The following is a 20,040-nucleotide window of genomic DNA, read 5'->3' as shown; positions in this document are numbered from 1 at the left end:
GTTTTAGGCTGGGTTCCTGTACAGCACTTTGATATATCAGCTGATGTAAGAAGGGCTATATAAATAAATTTGATAAATAGCAGAGAATGATGTGCAAGTAGAAATACCCCTATTCAGGGGTAATATCAAATTCTCCATATCTGCTTTTAGACTACCTGGGCCTAAACTGAGCCCGGCTGGAATGTCACGTCAGCACCATCAACTTAACAGAAACGTTGTTCCAAGGAAGAAAAATACGAGGTAGAATCATGCCTTCAGTGATATTCTGTTTGGAAATTCGGTGCTCGAGAAAGATGCCGCGTTCAAAACAACTGGGAACTCGGAAAAATACGAGGTCAAATCACGACGTCAGTGGTCTTCAGGTCGGAAAGTCGGAAAGTCGGAGCTCTAGAAAGAGGCCCGAGTTCCCGAGTTGGAATTCTGAGTTGGATGACGGTTCAAATCGATTTTTCCAATTCGGTGCTCGTTTTTTCCCCCGGGTTCCCCGTTTTTTTCAACGCGGCACAAGTTCATCCATCCACTCGTTTACGCGCATGCGCCAACATCAGACGAAACGAAGATGGCGTCAGCACCTGGTGGGTTTCGTTCTCGGTCTATTTTATTGTGTCATTTTGCATGAATCCTTTAGATATTATTGACCATGTAAAGAAATGTACATATTTATCAATAGTTACATCAAATGTATGTGTTTTAATCTAATATGTAGGTCTAATGCGAACGTTTAAATATGTACGGTAGCTAGCTAGCGAGCTTTAGCTAGCGAGCTAGCTAGCTAACGCGTTGCGTTTGCCAACGTTGGCCTAGCTTACGAAACTCTTCGATTTAAATCATGGAGTTGAGTTTAATCGGCCAGCCGGAGAATGGGGAATGAACGAGTTTACTTCGTTAGTTGACGTTGGCTAATGTAGAATCTAGGGCAGTAGGCCCCATCTAGCCATGATGCCGGGGCGCGGGACACAAACTCTGACCACACACGTGCATCTGCCGAATTTGAATTCTAGGACCTACATGACTCTTATGATGCTCTAAAGGTCAGCCATTTTGGTCAGGAACTTAGTCAACCATTGTTTCTCAGACCTGTGATTGTGTAAAATCATGTATTTTAAGAATGTAATGTTATCTGCACTGTATCTTTGTTAGCTAACGTTAGGTAGCCAGTTTTAGATGAATTAATTCATATATGTTTCAAATGAACTGCCAACATTCTATTCAAACGATGCAGTCGCTCCACACGCTGTCTGAAATCAGTTGATGATAGGACCATAGAAATAAGGCTGGTAATTGTGATGCAATTTCCAAAATAATTTGGAATGTCCTATCGACTGGATTTCCTTGGTAACGTAGAATGTAAATTCAAATGATGCTAACAGATGTGGCTCATGCAATGGAATTTATTTTTGTATTGTCAGATGGAGTTGACTTATAAAATCGCAGCACCGATTGAAGGGTTAACTTCCTGATTTTACTTCCTGGCATGCGCCATTGATAACTACTGACGTTAGCGCTCTTAGAATAAAAAAACAACAACTTTTGCAACCAAGACTTAAAAAGAACTGATGTTTGCGCAAGATGGAGGGAAAGTTGGTGCATAACCGAGTTAACAAAAATGTATGCTTAATCCAGTATAAATTAATGTTAGAATGTATAATACAAGAGACTAAATTCAGAAATTCTACAGTCATGTCTTAAGTGTAAAAGTAATAATGACTCAATAATCCATGCTGTCTGGGAATGCTATGAAGTTGTGGGAGGGGCTAGAAAGTTGGCTGTCCGAAGTATTATAATGTAGACTTTTAATCTGCCTGTCTGCATATTTCAAGACATGGCATATGGGGGTTGTAGTGAGGTAGCCAATGGGCTGGATGATTATTTTCTCATCACCCATCTTGGAAAAAAACATGTGTTAACAAAAACAAACTTGGAAGTCAATCAATCTGCCATCATTGACACAATGAAAAAATCTAGTTATTTATTATTGAAATAGCATAGGCATCCAAGGAAAAACAAATTGGTACAATTTAAGACCAAGTAGCAAACAATAATGCAGGCACTAAGAATGGTTGTGAGCATGTGGGTCTGGGCAGATGAGATGTAGTCATTGTTTGTTTGTATCTGGAGCACAGGAGGTTGGTGGCACCTTAATTGACTTGAGTATAATGGTGTCAAACACATGGTTTCCAGGTGTTTGATGCCATTCCATTTCTTCCATTCAGGCCATTATGGGCCATTGTCCCCTCAGCAGCCTCCTGTGATCTGGAGTGTAAAGAAAATATTATATATATAAACTACTGATGCACCTATATTACATTTTTGACCGATATCCAATATTTTCCTTGCCAAAAAAATGTTAACTGATATTTAACATTTTAGCGGCCTTTTAATCATTCTAGTACAGTTAAATAGTTAACACACACGCATGGATGCAGCGGTCTAATCCACTGCATCTCCGTGCAAGAGGCGTCACTACAGTCCCTGGTTCGAATCCAGGCTGTATCACATCCGGCCGTGATTGGGAGTCCCATAGGGCGGCGCACAATTGGCCCAGTGTCGTCTGGGCCGTCATTGTAAATAGGAATTTGTTCTTAACTGACCTGCCTAGTTAAATAAAGGTTACACACACACACTGACCAAAAATATACACTGCTCAAAAAAATAAAGGGAACACTTAAACAACACAATGTAACTCCAAGTCAATCACACTTCTGTGAAATCAAACTGTCCACTTAGGAAGCAACACTGATTGACAATAAATTTCACATGCTGTTGTGCAAATGGAATAGACAAAAGGTGAAAATTATAGGCAATTAGCAAGACACCCCCAATAAAGGAGTGATTCTGCAGGTGGTGACCACAGACCACTTCTCAGTTCCTATGCTTCCTGGCTGATGTTTTGGTCACTTTTGAATGCTGGCGGTGCTCTCACTCTAGTGGTAGCATGAGACGGAGTCTACAACCCACACAAGTGGCTCAGGTAGTGCAGCTCATCCAGGATGGCACATCAATGCGAGCTGTGGCAAGAAGGTTTGCTGTGTCTGTCAGCGTAGTGTCCAGAGCATGGAGGCGCTACCAGGAGACAGGCCAGTACATCAGGCCAGTACACCTGCAGAATCACTCCTTTATTGGGGGTGTCTTGCTAATTGCCTATAATTTCCACCTTTTGTCTATTCCATTTGCACAACAGCATGTGAAATTTATTGTCAATCAGTGTTGCTTCCTAAGTGGACCGTTTGATTTCACAGAAGTGTGATTGACTTGGAGTTACATTGTGTTGTTTAAGTGTTCCCTTTATTTTTTTGAGCAGTGTATTTTGTTGGCATTTACGTATGTCTCCATTACCAGTAAAACATAATCAAAACCTATTTCTTTCACTTACTTGCTGTGCTGTTTCGTTGTTCATTCTCAGCCAGGATTTCTATGGAACGCCGTTTCGGTCTTTGCGTGTCATTAAAAGATACACGCCAAATAACACTTTGACGTGTCGTCTAAGCTTGTTGACCAATCAGGACCTGAATATGACTGCACGTCAAATAATAATTTAACGCGTTCATAAATGTTTTGCACAATTACACATTGATTATGCTATCACTCGTATTTCATATGTCACAACGATTCATCGGTACTTATGCTATGATGCTGGTAAAGTTGTGCTGGTCATAAAAAAAGCTGGCTAGCTCATGGACGAAAACAATGTAGTTCTTCCCCAAAAACATAGCAAAACAGTAGCTATAGTTAGCTAGCTAACTATATATCTATGTGTCATCTAAAATAACCCTCATTTATAAGACAGTTCTTATTTGATTAATGGTGGTCGGACCTACCTAGTCACAATAGTGACCTTTGGGTTATCTTGGCTTTAATGGATTTCGAAGTGCAATACATCAAAATAAAGCTTAACTCTTTGTTAACATCTCTGGGATATTTCCCACCTAACCAACAGCCAGTGAAATTGCAGGGCGCCAAATTCAAAACAACAAATCTCATAATTAAAATCCCTCAAACATACAAGTATTATACACCATTTTAAAGAAACTTCTCGTTACTCCAACCAAAGTGTCTGATTTCAAAAAGGATTTACGGCGAAAGCACACCTTGCGATTTATGTTAGCTCAGTACATAGCCACAGAAAAACACAGCCATTTTTCCAGCCAAAGAGAGGAGTCACAAAAAGCAGAAATAGAGCTAAAATTAATCACTAACCTTTGATGATCTTCATCAGATGACACTCATAGGACATCATGTTACACAATACATGTATGTGTTGTTTGACAATTTGCATATTTATATCCACAATTCTTGGTTTACATTGGCGCCATGTTCAGAAATGCCTCCAAAATATCTGGAGAAATTGCAGAGAGCCACGTCAATTAACAGAAATACTCATCATAAACTTTGATGAAAGATACATGTTTTACATAGAATTAAAGATACACTTGTTCTTAATGCAACCACTGTGTCAGATTTCAAAAAAACTTTACGTAAAAAGCCCACCATGCAATAATCTGAGACGGCGCTCAGATATAACAACATTTCTCCGCCATGTTGGAGTCAACAGAAATACGAAATTACATCATAAATATTCCCTTACCTTTGATAATTTTCATCAGAATGCACTCCCAGGAATCCTAGTTCCACAATAAATCGTTGTTTTGTTCGATAATGTCCATTACTTATCTCCAAGTAGCTAGCACGTTTAGTGCACATGTCCAAATGCTCGCGCAGATGCAGGCGAACTCTATATATTACAGGTCGAATAAACTGGTCAAACTAAGTAGAGAATCAATCTTCTGGATGTTGTTATCATGTATATCCAATAACGTTCCAACCGGAGAATTCCTTCGGGTCTGTAGAAGTAATGGAACGCAAGGCGATATCATGTGGAATGCGCGTGACCAGGAACTGGCAATCTGCCAGACCACTGACTCATTCCCCTCTCATCCGGCCCCACAACACAGTATAAGCTTCATTCAAAGTTCTACAGACTGGTGACATCTAGTGGAAGGCGTAGGAAGTGCAAACATATCCATATCTTACTGGGGATTGAATAGGCGATGAGTTGAACATCGACCAGTCTCAGAATTCTCACTTCCTGTTTGGATTTTCTCAGGTTTTTGCCTGCCATATGAGTTTTGTTATACTCACAGACATCATTCAAACAGTTTTAGAAACTTCAGAGTGTTTTCTATCAAATATTAATAATAGTATGCATATATTAGCATCTGGGACAGAGTAGGAGGCAGTTCAATTTGGGCATGCTATTCATCCAAAAGTGAAAATCCTGCCCCCTATCACAAAGAAGTTAATCCAGCCGCCATGTCAGATTTCAAAAAGGCTTCACGGCGAAAGCAAACCATGTGATTATCTGAGGACAGCGCCCAGTACACAAGCGCAAAACAAATCATTTTCAACCAGGGAGTTGCGACATGAAAGTCAGAAATAGCGATATAATATATGCCTTTCCTTTGAAGATCTTCTTCTGTTGGCACTCCAAAATGTCCCAGTTACATTACAAATGATACTTTTGTTCGATAATGTCCTTCTTTATATCCATAAAAACTCAGTTTAGCTGGCGCACTTCAGTCAATAATCCACTCGGTTTCCCTCCTTCAAAATGCATACAAAATGAATCCCAAACGTTGCCAATAAACTTATCCAAACAAGTCAATCAACGTTTATAATCAAACAATAGGTACCCTAATACGCAAATAAACGATACAATTTAAGACGGAGAATCGTTATTTTCTTTGTCGGAGAAAAATACCAAAGAACGCGCTCTCATTCACGCGCTTGGAAACACTACAGCCAAAATGGGAGCCACCTAGAAAAACTACAATTTCTGCCTCATTATTCCAAAAACCAGCCTGAAACTCTTTCTAAAGACTGTTGACATCTAGTGGAAGCCCTAGGAACTGCAACCGGGCACGATTTCGTCCAATTATAAAAGTGCCAGCCATTGAAATCAGTGGTAGGATTAAATCTTTTTTTGTGGGGGATGGTTTGTCCTCTGGGTTTCTCCTGCCATTTCAGTTCTGTTATACTCACAGACATTATTTCAACAGAGTGTTTCCTATCCAAATCTACCAATTATATGCATATCCTAGCTTCTTCGCCTGAATAGCAGGCAGTTTACTTTGAGCACACTTTTCATCCGGACGTCAAAATACCGCCCCCTATCGAATAAGTTAAGGAAAGAAATTCCTCAAATTAACTTTTAAGAAGGCACCTGTTAATTGAAATACATTCCAGGTGACTACCTCATGAAGCTGATTGAAAGAATGCCAAGAGTGTGCAACACTGTCACCAAGGCAAAGTTTTTTCTGGCTTTAGCTTAAAATGCTATTTTTTTCCCACCAACCTTATGATCTGCTTCAGACCGCTTGCCTTTTACCTAGGCAGCGCTAGCTACACTGCTTGAGCTTTTCCCGTGGTTGATTCAGAGTGGTAGAACCTCTGCATTATTGTGACGCCGTTGTCTTCATTTTTCCATCTTCAACCTAGACATGGGTCTAGGTCAAAAATACAGGTTAAGACGGCATTGTTACAAATCTGGAATCAGCACCATTGCTAACCAGCATAGCTGGTCCCACTGTTGCAAAGAGTTATGGGATATTAGTATGCCGTTGTTTGAACCTTTCATCTGCTGCTGTTTTCTCCCCATTCTGGGACTTTGAGGGGTCATGATATAGCTCCTCTAGTAATTTAATAGGATCTCTGTTTGTGCTAGTGTATGCCTTTCCGTACAACCTTGCTAATCTAGCCACATTTGTTTCTTTGTTAGCCAATTTGTGTAGCTAGTTTAAATAAAGGTAGCTAGCTAGCCAACTACCGTAACGTTAGTTATGCAAGCAAATGCGTGATGGCCTCCACAACATAACGGCAAACAACTATCACTAGTCAGTCCTTGCTAGAGTTGAATAGCAGGAATGCTTTGTCTCTTTTCAAGGACTGTTGAACTTGAAAGATTTTCCCATTGTGTGGCCTGGCCTGGTTGGCACTGCCGAAGGTCTACACAAGATTATTGCCCAGTGAACATGAGTAGTTTCTTCTCATGAGTCCAAAGTGGATTTTGATACTGTACTAGCCTGTAGGACTGTTGTTGATTGTTAGACTAGTCATTTCTTTTGTCATTTTCTTTTACAGATTACAGTTCCTACAACCAGGCCGGTGCCCAGCAGGGGTAAGTTTTTCTACATGCAGGTTGTGTGCTACTAAGATAAGTGTTCGAATGAATCCAGAGGAATGGGTGTTTGTTATTTGGTGCAATTAATTATGATCTACAGAAACGAGATGAATGATTGATCTTGTGTCCCTGCAGGTATGGCTCTTATGCTGCTCAGCCCTCACAGGGCTATGGACAATCTGCCCAGGTGAGTTTTATATTTAGACAAGGCCATTTATGAATTACACAAACTGGAATGATGGTCAGAGACCCACAATACTGCCATGATCTCATTCCATGTTTGCATACAGTTTGAACTGAAGCACAGGACAGCTTGCCATCTTTCCCACGGTACTTGTCATTATCTATCGGTCTATAAAATAATATTTTGTATTTCAGCAGGGTTATAGCCAGCAAGGATATGGGTCCTATGCCCAGCCTGCTGCAGCTGAGACCGGATACTCACAGGCAGCACCCTCTGCTGGCGGCTATGCGCAGCAGTATGGTTCCTCCTATGGGCAACCAGCACCAGGTCAGTTTCAAACTGATCAAATGATTGGCCAAAAGTAATTTTGGTGGAAGGGAATGAGAATTGTCCATCATGCCTCTAACCATTGACCACATGTAATGTCAATCATGTATTTATATTACTGCAAATGTGCTTTGAGGACCTTAAAAGGATCAGTTTCAACCCGAGTCACCATTTTTGAACTGTGAACCTTTTCTCCTCTTGCTTTCATGTTACAGCTGGGAATAAAACAGGTTTGACACAGATTACTTTTCATGCATCTCTATCCATTTCATGCCACTTAGGCTAAGTCTATACAAAGTGTTCAATGGCTGGCTGGATAGATCCATGTAATATATTTCGCATCATGTGTAGTAGACTATAGTATTGTGAGTAGACTAGTTGAACCCTGGAGAAGATAGATTTCTTTGACACTATTTATAGACCCTTCAGAATGGTATTCATCTACCGATATCTAACACTAATTCTAACACACTTTTAATAACACAATGGTATTCTGTGCCATTTAATATTCTTCATCAGTGCTGCTCTCTGTCAGGTTGTAGAAGTCCACAGTGGTTATAGTGTGATCCAAATAGAACAGATTGCTTCATTCATTTGGGTAGTTCTGGACTAAAATTCTAACCGGGTTGTACCTGGAATGATCTATCTACACCTTCTTCAATTAAACCATTTCCTGTTTGACCACAGCTGGGTACCCTGCTGCCCAGCCCAGTGCCCATGGCTACTCCCAGCCTGCCGCGGGTTATGGAGCCAGTGGATATGAGAGTACTCCTGCTGCTGCTCCCGCTGCCTCTCAGCCCTCCTATGGCTCCCAGCCAGGCTATGCAGCCCAGTCTGCCTACGCTGGCTACAGCCAGCAGGCTGCTTCCACTGCACCTCAGAGGTAGGCTAACTAGTCTCACATTAGGACCAGGGTGTAATGGAGGTTGTGATGCAGTGAATGTTACACTATATTTTGTTTATGTTTCTTGATTTCAGTTTGTACACAGTGGAAGACAAGTTGCAGCTGTCAACCCATAAGAAACATATAGTTGTGTAGCACTCTTTATGACCCATTCAATCCCTGCCCGTCCCTAACCACTTGAGTTATAATGCCAGCAGCCAGCCAGCTGGCTACAGCCAGAGCAGCTACTCCCAACCAGGGGGATATGCCGCGCAGCAGAGTGGGTACCAGGCCCAGCAGGGAAGCTATGGGCAGCAGCAGAGTGGGTACCAGCAGCAGCAGCCCCCGCCTCAGCAGCAACAGGCCCCTGCCGCGGCCTACCCTCCTCAGGCCTCAGGTTCCTACGGGCAGCCTGCAGGCAGCCAGTATGGACAACAAAGTGGGCCTCAAAGTGGTTACAACCAGTCAAGCCATTACAGTAAGACTAGTGGTCTCCCCTGTTATTTTAACACACACACACAAGCATTGCAATAGGCCTACCTGCTAGTTATTGTCTTAGTCATGTTGATGTTCATTATTTTTCACACAAGGGCATTTCCGCTAATCCTCATGTTGTTCTGTAGATAACTATGGACAGGAGGGCAGAGGCAGCTCTGGCTACTCTGGCTCTGACCCTGCTAGGTTCCCAGGGGCAGGGGAGAGCCGTGGGCCACCCAGGGATGGCTATGACAGGGGCGGCATGATGCACGGTGGCAGGGGACGTGGGGGCATGGGCCGTGGAGGCATGGGGTAAGTCACTCTCCTTTTTGCTCAACATAACTTGCAGGTGCTGCGGCCAGGCTGAGCAGGGCTGAGTTTGAAGTTCCCCTTAAACATTAATTGGGTCAAGTTCTAACCCTACAAAGGTAAAATAGACATATTTTATTAGTGGGTAAAGTCACTGTTTACCTTGTGTAGGATCAAATATCTAATGCCTACAAAAAGTATCATGAAGGGACTGTCCATTTGTGGGTACTAACTCTTAGCCCTGCCATACAGTGGCCAAAGGTAAGAAGGAATATGATTTCATGAATCAAAGAGCTGGAACTGACATTTGTGAACAGAAAGCTGGAGTTGTAAACTATTCAATCAGATATCCCTTTTTGCTGTACCACAGCTTTACAGGTGTATATAATCTATAGCATTGATTATGGTCCATCTATTTACAAGGCTTCAGGGTTACTGCTGCAGGTTTCAATGATTTGGCGGGCACACGGCACCTTTTTAAATGATTGCTGTGGGGTTAAATACATTTTAAGATGGTATAAAAACGTACCTATTTAATCCAACTCTGATTTTCTTTTTTAAAAGCTGACCCAGAAGGTATTTGGGAGAATGCACTATGGAAGTTCAGTTGCTAACTGATTTACCTCAAATTTTGGCTTGTGTTGACATATAACAGTATTATTTCATATTAATCGATTACTTACATCTTGAAACCACAAAATGCTTAGCTTTAAGTTAACCAACCTTTGCAATACAAGACAAGCTTTTTCTCATTGTTGTTTGGAGGTGTGCCCCTTTCTGTCCAATTAGCTAATTTTGGACAATATTTCGGGGGCCCTTTTTGGCTCACGACCCCCAGGGGCAGATCTTCTAAAATAACTTACATTTGTTTAATAAGCAAGACACATTGATTGCCTATACCAAGGAGTTTAATTGCATACTAAGTTGAGGGTAATGCACATTTGGGATTTGGAGTTTTTCCCTGGAAAAGAGATAAAGTACATTTCTACGGGATACATCCATGCAGAACTAAAGTTATCCCCCTTGTAGGTTATTGGTACTAAACTGGCAACCTGGAGCCTTACATCTATTGTTCAAGCTTTCTGGGCATTATGATGGCACCTATGTTTTCATTGTAGAGTTTGAGGTGAGGTTGATCCCATTGAGTATCAGACAGCTGAAGGTAATATCCCTGGAACAAGAAAAAAAAAAAAATTGGCGCATGTTCACTAGGTCACACCAGACTCATATGTTCAATTGTGTTTTGCTCTAGGCTTATATTATATTAATATTATTCAGTACATGGCTATGTGCTTTCCCTAAAGAGAGGATCAAAGTGAATAATTCCACCTTTGTCTAAGGCACAGTCTTTTATTAATTACGTGACACGTGTCACATTTCTTAACCTCAATTGATGATTTTGTCATGTTTTCAAGTTGAAAGTAGGCTTTTTTTCTCTGTTAACATTGCTTAAAGTAGTCAAGAAATGTGGTATGGGCCTCCCGAGTGGTGCAGTGGTCTAAGGCACTGCATCGCAGTGCTAGCTGTGCCACTAGAGATTCTGGGTTCGAGTCCAGGCTCTGTCGCAGCCGGCCGCGACTGGGAGACCCATGGGGCGGCGCACAATTGGCCCAGCGTCGTCCGGTTTAGGGGAGGGTTTGGCCGGCAGGGATGTCCTTGTCCCATCGCTCACTAGCGACTCGTGACGGGCCAGGCGCAGTGCACGCTGACGCTGGTCGCCAGGTGTACGGTGTTTCCTCCGATACATTGGTGCGGCTGGCTTCCGGGTTAAGCGGGCATTGTGTCAAGAAGCAGTGCGGCTTGGTTGGGTTGTGTTTCGGAGGACGCACGGCTCTCGACTTTCGCCTCTCCCGAGTCCGTGCGGGAGTTGCAGCGATGAGACAAGACTGTAACTACCAATTGGATACCACGAAAAAGGGTAAAGAAAAAATAATAATTTGGCATTCATATGTAACTCCTGTTTTACTTTTTCATACAGTATAGCTTTTAGGGCAAAATGTTGTGGGTCCGGTTTCCCAGGGTAAGCCTAGTCCTGGACTAAAAAGAATGCACAGAATGCTTTTTAGTCTTAGGACTACGCTTCATCTGTGTCTGGGGAAACCAGCCCCTTATGTGTTTTAGTTTTTTTAAATGTGGTTTGGATTACAAATGTTTTGTTTAATCAAATGAACACCTTTTTAACATGCTTTGTCACATTTACGCTACAGGTAACAGTGAGAGCCATGTAAACCCATCTATATTCTATAAAGTACCTGTACTCAATACAGAGCCGGCAGCTTAAACAACCGAAGGGGTTAAACCACAGAGATTTGGGTTCTGCCTTAAATCCAAGAGATGAGGATGGTGCTGTCTAAAGCATGCTGGGAAACTCTTTAAAATGATGATTTTACTATACAAATTGAATTATTACTTTTACCTTGGTGAACATTGTAACATGGTCAAGTTTAAATTCTGTATTTATTAGAATTGTTTAACTTAAATTCATGTTTTTGTAAAATAATGTATATGGATGGTGTGTTTTTGGTTTTAATTTCAAAGGTGACTGTAATCACCTGTTTTTTGTTTAATATTTCAGATGCATTGCATTTGACAACGTCAATCATTTGTTTTAACTCGTATAGCCATTTGCTTCAACTGTAAATTGGACATAATGCACTAGCTTTCCACATATTTAACTGTATCTGTAAGTTATCTCTTGTCAGTATAATATCTCCAGGCTAGTCATTATTAAACTGCATATGGAATGCATCTAAAAAGGTTTCCTTTGTAACAAATTCCTGGGATTCTGTCCCGTATTTCCCCAAAGGTAGAGATTTAACTCCCCTCAGCTAGCTCCAAAGTAGCCAGTTTCTGCTATCAAATGCTGTCATTAAGAAGCCTTCTAGTAAAGGAATGATGCCATATAGTTGCTGTTAATTCCTTCATTCCCATTAACTGGATTGCATAGACTGTGTAGGCATGTTGGGGGTTGTTAAATGAACTAGTCAGAACTGTTTCCTTCAACCTCCCCAAACGAGCCATGGGGCTCCATGCATGGAAGTGGCTGTTAAAAGGGAAATCGCCTTCATATCTCCATTTATTCCCCCATAGCGTCGCTGGAGACAGAGGTGGCTTCAATAAGCCCGGTGGTAAGTTAACGAGTATTACACTGGCTTGTCCACTCCAGACCTTTACCTACTAGAGCATGTACGCGCTGAGCATTTACCTAAGCCCTTACATTGGTGTGTGCAGCGTTTTTTGGGGGGGTAGCCAAATATATAGGTGGCTATTAGAATGGATGGAAATAGAAGGGTATCCAGTTTAAATGTCTGAGACATCTGTTTGGAAAGGGGTACTTTTTACTCTGGTTTATATCACTCACTGCCTAAGGTAACCTTGAAGAGCAAGGTACTCTTATTTCACAATGACATATTAATGACAAATGACTGCTGCCAAGAAATGTCAGTTTTGAAAAATGGTTTTGCATTTACAATTTCATGGAGCCAAACCCCTGGTATTTTTGGGGGTTAATATTATGTGGTTTCTTAGGACATTTTCTTATGGCACACATTTTTATACAAACGGGTCTGAGGTTTTTATTTACATCATGATCAATATATTTTCAAAAACGTCTGACGCCTGTGTTCTGGAGGACTGTGTCTGTGTTATCACTTCAAATACTCTTCAGCAATTTAGCAGAGGACTTGAGTGACACAAACTGACTTTGGCTTTTTTTCTCTCCCCCTCGCCTGATGGTAAACAGGACCCATGAACAACGGGGCAGTGCGTAACATGGGTAAGCAGATACTAAATGACCAACACTTATATCATAGATCAGAAGCATTGAAGGATCAATTGCTAACCTTTGAATGTTTATCCCACTGGTTTGTATCTGCCTGAAAGGCTTTGTTGCATTGATCTTGGTCCAACTTCTTGGCTTAATGGCTTATGCTATGAATCTGAGATGAATAAGGACAGTGTAGTGGAAGTGTAGCTGTAGTGTTTCCTGTACATTTTTTTGAATGGTAGTTCTCTGTTCAGGGCGCCCTGAGGAGCAGGATGACTCTGAGAACAGCACCATCTACATCACAGGACTCACAGAGAGCGCCACTCTGGAGGAGATGGCTATCTTCTTCAAAGACCCTGGAGCCATCAGGGTGAGGACAGTCTCTCAATCTAAGGACCTCAACTTAGACACACATTAAGTTGTATTTGTCTCTTCCAAAACATGCTTATGTACACTGAAAAAAATATATAAGTGCAACATGCAACAATTTAAAATATTTTACTGAGTTACAGTTCATATAAAGAAATCTGTCAATTAAAATAAATTCATTAGGCCCTAGTCTATGGATTTCACATGACTGGGAATACAGATATGCATCCAACGTACTGCAGACATAGGAGGCGGCTTATGGTAGAGAAATGAACATTAAATTCTCTGGCAACAGCTGTTGGACATTCCTGCAGTCAGCATGCCAATTGCACGCTCCCTCTGTGGCATTGTGTTGTGACACAACTGCACAGTTTAGTGGACTTTTATTGTCCACAGTGCAAGGTGTACCTGTGTAATGATCATGCTGTTTAATCAGCTTCTTAATATGCCACACCTGTCAGGTGGATGGATTATCTTGGAAAAGGGGAAATGATCACTAACGGGGATGTAAACAAATTTGTGCACAAAAGTTTCTGGGACCAACACTTTACATGTTGTGTTGTATATTTTTTTTCAATGTATGTATAGCCAGTGTTTGTGTTGTCTTGTTCTCATTTAATTAGATGACTGAAAAGTTAATGAATGCTCTAAAAAATGTTCTCAAAAAATGGCAACAGCAGATAACTGTTAATGGTGGGGTAGGTTGACTTTTGAGTGATGAATTCCTCTTTTGTTCAGATGAACCGGAGGTTGGGGAAGCCTGCCATCAACATCTACACAGACAATGATTCAGGGAAGCCCAAGGGAGATGCCACACTGTCCTACGAGGAGCCCTCCTTTGCCAAAGCTGCTGTGGAGTTATTTGATGGTAGGTCATACTGGCCCTTTTTAACCTGCATCAGCCTACTCTGATTCTAGCCTTGAACCATCCAAATGAATGCATATCAGGACTTGTGTTGATGTGCACTGAAATGTACTTTATAATACTAGTAATGACCATTAACTCTTGCCTTTTTCTCTCCATTTCTCTTTATTCTTGTTACATTCTGTTTATGACCTCAACAGGGAAAGAGTACCAAGGCAGGAGACTGAAGGTGTCCATGGCTCGCCGTAAGCCCATGATGGGTGGAATGAGAGGGGGCATGTCCATGAGGGGTGACATGATGGGCCGTGGAGGACCTGGAGGTATAAATGTTTCTTTGAGAATGACACTGAAAATACACTGAACAGAAATGTAAATGCAACATGCAACGATTTCAAAGATTTTACTGAGGTACAGTTCATATAAGGAAATTGGTCAATTGAAATAAATAAATTAGGCCCTAATGGATTTCACATGACTGGGAATACAGATATGCAGTAGTTGATCACAGATGTCTTTATAAAAAAGGTAGGGGCATGGACCAGAAAACCAGTCAGTATCTGGTGTGACCACCATTTGCCTCATGCAGCGCAACACATCTCCTTCGCATAGAGTTGATCAGGCTGTTGATTGTGGAATGTTGTCCCACTCCTCTTCAATGGCTGTGTGAAGTTGCTGGATATTGGTGGGAACTGGAACACGCTGTCGTACGCGTCGATCCAGAGCGTCCCAAACATGCTCAATGGGTGACATGTCTGGTGAGTATGCAGGCCATGGAAGAACTGGGATATTTTCAGCTTCCAGGAATTGTGTACAGGTCCTTGTGACATGGGGCTGTGCATTATGATGCTGAAACATGAGGTGATGGCGGCGGATGAATGGCATAACAATGGGCCTCAGGATCTCGTCACGGTATGTCTGTGCATTCAAATTGCCATCGATAAAATGCATTTTTGTTCATTGTCCGTAGATTATGCCTGCCCATACTGTAACCCCACCGCCACCATGGGGCACTCTGTTCACAATGTTGACATCAGCAAACCGCTAGTCCACACAACGCCATCTATAGAATTGAAACCATGATTCATCTGTGAAGAGCACACTTCTCCAGCGTGCCGGTGAGCGCACTGAAGTGGGTTAAGATGCCGAACTGCAGTCAGGTCAAGACCCTGGTGAGGACGATGAGCACGCAGATGAGCATCCCTGAAACGGTTTCTGACCGTTTGTGCAGAAATTCTTCGGTTGTGCAAACCCAAAGGATCATCAGCTGTCCGGGTGGCTGGTCCCCGATGATCCCGCCGATGAAGAAGCCAGATGTGGAAGTCCTTGGCTGAAATGGTTACACGTGGTCTGCACTGCCAAATTCTCCAATGATGTTGGAGGCGGCATATGGTAGAGAAATGAACATTCAATTATCTGGTAACAGCTCTGGTGGATATTCCTGCAGTCAGCATGCCAATTGCGCGCTCCCTCAACTTGAGACATCTGTGGCATTTTGTTGTGGGACACAACTGCACATTTTAGTGGGCTTTTATTTTCCCCAGTGCAAGGTGCACCTGTGTAATGATCATTTTGTTTAATCAGCTTATTGGTAGGACACACCTTTCAGTTAGATGGATTATCTTGGCAACGGAGAAATGCTCACTAACATGGATTCAAACAAATTTTTGGGAAACTTTTTGTGCGTATGGAACATTTCTAGGATATTTTATTTCAACTCATGAAACATGGGACCAGCACTTTACATGTTGCGTTTTTATATTTTTGTTCAGTATATATAGCTGCCCCACATTTGCCATGGCAATATAATGAACTATTGAAACAACCCCTGGTGTGTGTTATCAGGCATGATGGGCCGTGGAGGAGAGCGTGGAGGTTTTGTCCCACGAGGAGGACCACATGGTATGGGCAGAGGTGGGCCAGGTGGCCCAGGTGGCAACATGCAGCAGAGAGCTGGAGACTGGGAGTGCCCCAACCAGTAAGGACCTCTCAAGAAAGAGTTTTCCCTTTCCCATTTTTTTTTTTTTATTAACTTTACAGTTAGTGGTTTTTGTGTATATCACTGAATGGTTGTCCTTCTCAGGGGCTGTGGCAACCAGAACTTTTCCTGGAGGATGGAGTGTAACCAGTGCAAAGCTCCCAAACCAGAGGGCTTTGGGCCCCCTTCAGGTACAGCGGTCACTGGCACAGCAGCACTAGGGCCTGGTTCAACTGTAGACAGGAACCATTATAACAATTTGTGTTATTTGAGCAACAAGGGCTGAATTACCTTCCCTGTTTCACATATCTTAATGTTTGCAATGTAACACAGCCAAATCAAACAGGTTTAACACCTAGACTTCAGGGTCCATGCTTAGCGGTTGTACTAAATTGAACAAAAATAAACGCAACATGTAAAGTGTTCTCATGTTTCATGAGCTAAAATAAAAAATCCCAGAAATGTTCCATACGTACAAAATGCTTATTTCTCTCAAATGTGTTTATACCTGTTAGTTTGCATTTCTCCTTTGCTAAGATAATCCATCCATCTGACAGGTGTGGCATGTCAAGAAGCTGATTAAACAGCATGATCAGGACACAGGTGCACCTTGTGCTGTGAACAATAAAGGGCCACTTTAAAATGCAGTTTTGTCACACAACATAATGCCACAGATGTCTCAAGTTTTGAGGAAGCTTGCAAAATTGGCATGTTGACTGCAGGAATGTCCACCAGAGCTGTTGCTTGAGAATTGAATGTTCATTTCTCTACCATACGCTGCCTCCAACGTCGTTTTAGAGACTTTGACAGTACGTCTAACCGGCCTCAAAACCGCAGACCACGTGTAACCACGCCAGCCCAGGACCTCCACCTCCGGCTTCTTCACCTGTGGGATCAACTGCGGGGGGGGGGGGGGGGGAGGAGAGTATTTGTCTGTAATTAAATCCCTTTTGTGGGGAAAACTCATTCTGATTGGCTTGGTTCCCTAGTGGGTGGGCCTACCCATGGCTGCACCCCTGCCCAGTCATGTGAAGTCCATAGATTAGGGCCCATTGAATTTATTTCAATTTATTTATTTCCTTATGAAATGTAACTCAGTAAAAGCTTAGAAATTGTTGCATGTTTATTTTTGTTCAGTATAGATTAGTGTCAACTCTGGGGAAACATGAAACCATCCATGTTTAGCACTGTTTACTGTAATTGAAAGCTTTGGTGTTGGAGTGGCTTGCTCTTTGTGCACTGGGAATACTACTTTTTACTAGGTTTAATAATCTTGTGTTTCCCTTCCTGTTAACGTGTGCCTGTCTACGATAGCCTGGTGGCAAGCTTAACTGGGTCTTGTGTGATTTTTGTTCAGGTGGTGATCGAGGCAGGGGTGGCATGGGGATGCGTGGGGGCAGAGGGATGGACCGTGGCGGGCCAGGAGGGCCTGGAGGCTTCCGTGGAGGATGGGGAGGTGACCGTGGCGGTGGATTCAGGGGACGTGGTGGAATGGACCGAGGGGGATTCCGAGGGTCTAGCAGGGGAGGACCGCCTATGGACCGAGGAAGAGGAATGGGCAGAGGAGGAATGGGGGGGCCCCCAGGCAAGATGGATATGAGGTAAATGAACATGTTGGACTGCTTTCATCATACTCATGTATTACTTACTATGTTTGTTGGACACTAAATTACTGCTTTTCCTCTCATAGGGACCATCGCCAGGAACGCAGAGACCGACCTTACTGAGACAGCAATTTGAATTTTCCATTTAGTGCAGGATTTGATTTTTAAAATGAAATTAATTTATGATTCCGTTTTTATTAATGGTTATAGAACTGCTTTTGAAATACTCTGGTGCAGTTTCATTCAACTCGTAGTTAAACGTTTAGTTTTTTATAGTTTTGTTTACCCTTGGTTCAGTTATTTTGACTTGTGCAAGTTTATTTTTTGCATTTCTTAGATGTACAGACTGATTTTGACAGTTTATTGTAAAACATGAGACTTCTTTTTTAATTGTAATTGCTTCTCCTTCCCATAGCTGTGTAATGATAAACAATTTTGAAAATAAAATGTCCACCCTGATTTGATGCTAAAATAAGTTCAGATCCATTGCTGTTATGAGGCATCATGAATGGTTGACTTTTTGCATTTGTCATCTTCTTGGTTCTCAAATGGTGGGAAAAGTAGGAATTGTACAGCATTTCACAGCTCTACACCTACAGCAGTGTTCTCTTTCAGAATTGTCAACAAGGAGGCACTGTAATATGCAGCTTTGAAAGAATGCTGGCATGATCTGTTTGACCAACAACTGTTGAAGATACAGCAGCTGTCATCAGCTATCAAAGCCACAAAGAATAATATATAACTGTGGTTTGTGACATTTGTCTTCATGTTGTATTGCAATCATAGTCAATGAACACACTTTCAATACTGCTTTGTGGAACGAGTTTGACAACTAAACTGCACATTTACCAGTAAGAATGAAGATCAACTGCTTTGCTTTACAGAATTGCCTTGATGTCTTTGCATTTTCTTTTAGTCTTTTGAGAAACCTCCCAATCCAATCAAGAAACAATGGATGTTATTAACCACAGATGTCAGCCATCCCTGTCTGTGACTGATACCACATTTGCATCTGTTCAGCATATGTCCACAGTGATCTGAGCCCTTTGATAATCACCCTTCTCTTCCCAATGAAAATGAATTGATTGGCTTTGTTTAAATATACCAGTTGTGTCAGTTATTTATAATCCAGTTTTGTTTGCCTGTAATCACTGACCGCACAGCCAGGGTGCATTTATTGTGCTGTGGTAAAGTGTTGTCATTAAAGACCAATGTTCTGTGTGTGGGTGAAGTCCGGTCACAGCTCACGCTTCCGAGTTCCTTGAGGACTGGTATCCAGTTGCTCATGCTGGGGAACAGATCACTGCGAGTTGTCTGACACATAAAAACTGATTTATCCCGGTCCAAAAAATTCTCAACCAACATGTCTCTCTCAAAGAAACAAATATTTTCCCAATCAAAACAAGGCCCTCCTTTATCCATACTGAAATTGAAATCGCACGCAGAGCATGTGCTGAGCCAAGCATGGGGCAGCCGTTTCACAGACAGTGCTTGTCTGGCCCTGTCTGTAAAAACTGGAGTTGGCAGAGAATCAAAAATCAAGTTTGTTTGTATTTAAGACTAGAGGTAACTACTAGGCTTATCTATTTCATATTGACAAAGAACGACCTATAATCTTATATTGAAGTGTCACTTCTTGTTGGGAAGCAACTTCGCCCTGACACTTGGGTCTGACCCATGAAAAGGATAATCTCCCCAGCATTCTTAACGGGATGTGCACGTATGCTCATTTGAGGGAAGGATTACATCACTAGTAGACAGGGTTGGGTAGGCTACTTTCTAAATGTAATCCGTTAGTTACACTTTACCTGTCATTGTAATCAGTAACATAATCAGATTGTTACTTTTAGATCACTTTCCCCTTGAGAGGCATTAGAAGAAGACAACGTTACCAATTGAACTACATCTGTTGCAGGATAAATCAATGTTAAAGTTTACATAGCTGGCCATATATGGATGTTAAATTTTACTTGATGGGTTGGTTATGTAGGCTTCTTCTAACCCATCGCTTTCTACTACATATAATAAGATAGACTTTGGTTTTTAATGTAAAGATATAATTTTATCAGAATTCCAGTCATTCCAATAAATGTTATACCCCTTG

General features: G+C 41.9%; 1 protein-coding gene across 4 annotated transcripts; it reads left to right on the top strand.

Moving 5' to 3' along the window:
- The first annotated feature begins 511 nt into the window (after positions 1 to 511).
- On the top strand, positions 512 to 18,466 carry LOC120025316 (RNA-binding protein EWS-like). 4 transcript variants are annotated; one of them, XM_038969986.1, is made up of 16 exons: positions 512 to 575; positions 7,138 to 7,174; positions 7,313 to 7,364; positions 7,559 to 7,688; positions 8,376 to 8,571; positions 8,787 to 9,049; positions 9,195 to 9,360; positions 12,448 to 12,485; positions 13,100 to 13,132; positions 13,378 to 13,493; positions 14,231 to 14,360; positions 14,558 to 14,677; positions 16,200 to 16,332; positions 16,438 to 16,523; positions 17,690 to 17,933; positions 18,023 to 18,466. In XM_038969986.1, the coding sequence occupies exons 1-16, from the start codon at positions 560 to 562 to the stop codon at positions 18,057 to 18,059; spliced, it is 1,797 nt and encodes a 598-aa protein (XP_038825914.1). In that variant the 5' UTR covers positions 512 to 559; the 3' UTR covers positions 18,060 to 18,466. The 4 variants fall into 4 exon arrangements, with proteins under 4 accessions (XP_038825914.1, XP_038825859.1, XP_038825785.1 ...); XM_038969931.1 differs by having other exon boundaries at positions 7,556 to 7,688; positions 8,790 to 9,049; XM_038969857.1 differs by having other exon boundaries at positions 7,556 to 7,688.
- The last annotated feature ends 1,574 nt before the right edge of the window (positions 18,467 to 20,040 follow it).

The sequence above is a fragment of the Salvelinus namaycush genome, chromosome 1 (assembly GCF_016432855.1).
Source record: "Salvelinus namaycush isolate Seneca chromosome 1, SaNama_1.0, whole genome shotgun sequence".
NCBI classification, from domain to species: Eukaryota; Metazoa; Chordata; class Actinopteri; order Salmoniformes; family Salmonidae; genus Salvelinus; species Salvelinus namaycush.
The sequence above is the reverse complement of the archived record's forward strand: the minus strand, read 5'-3'. Positions and strand labels throughout refer to the sequence as shown.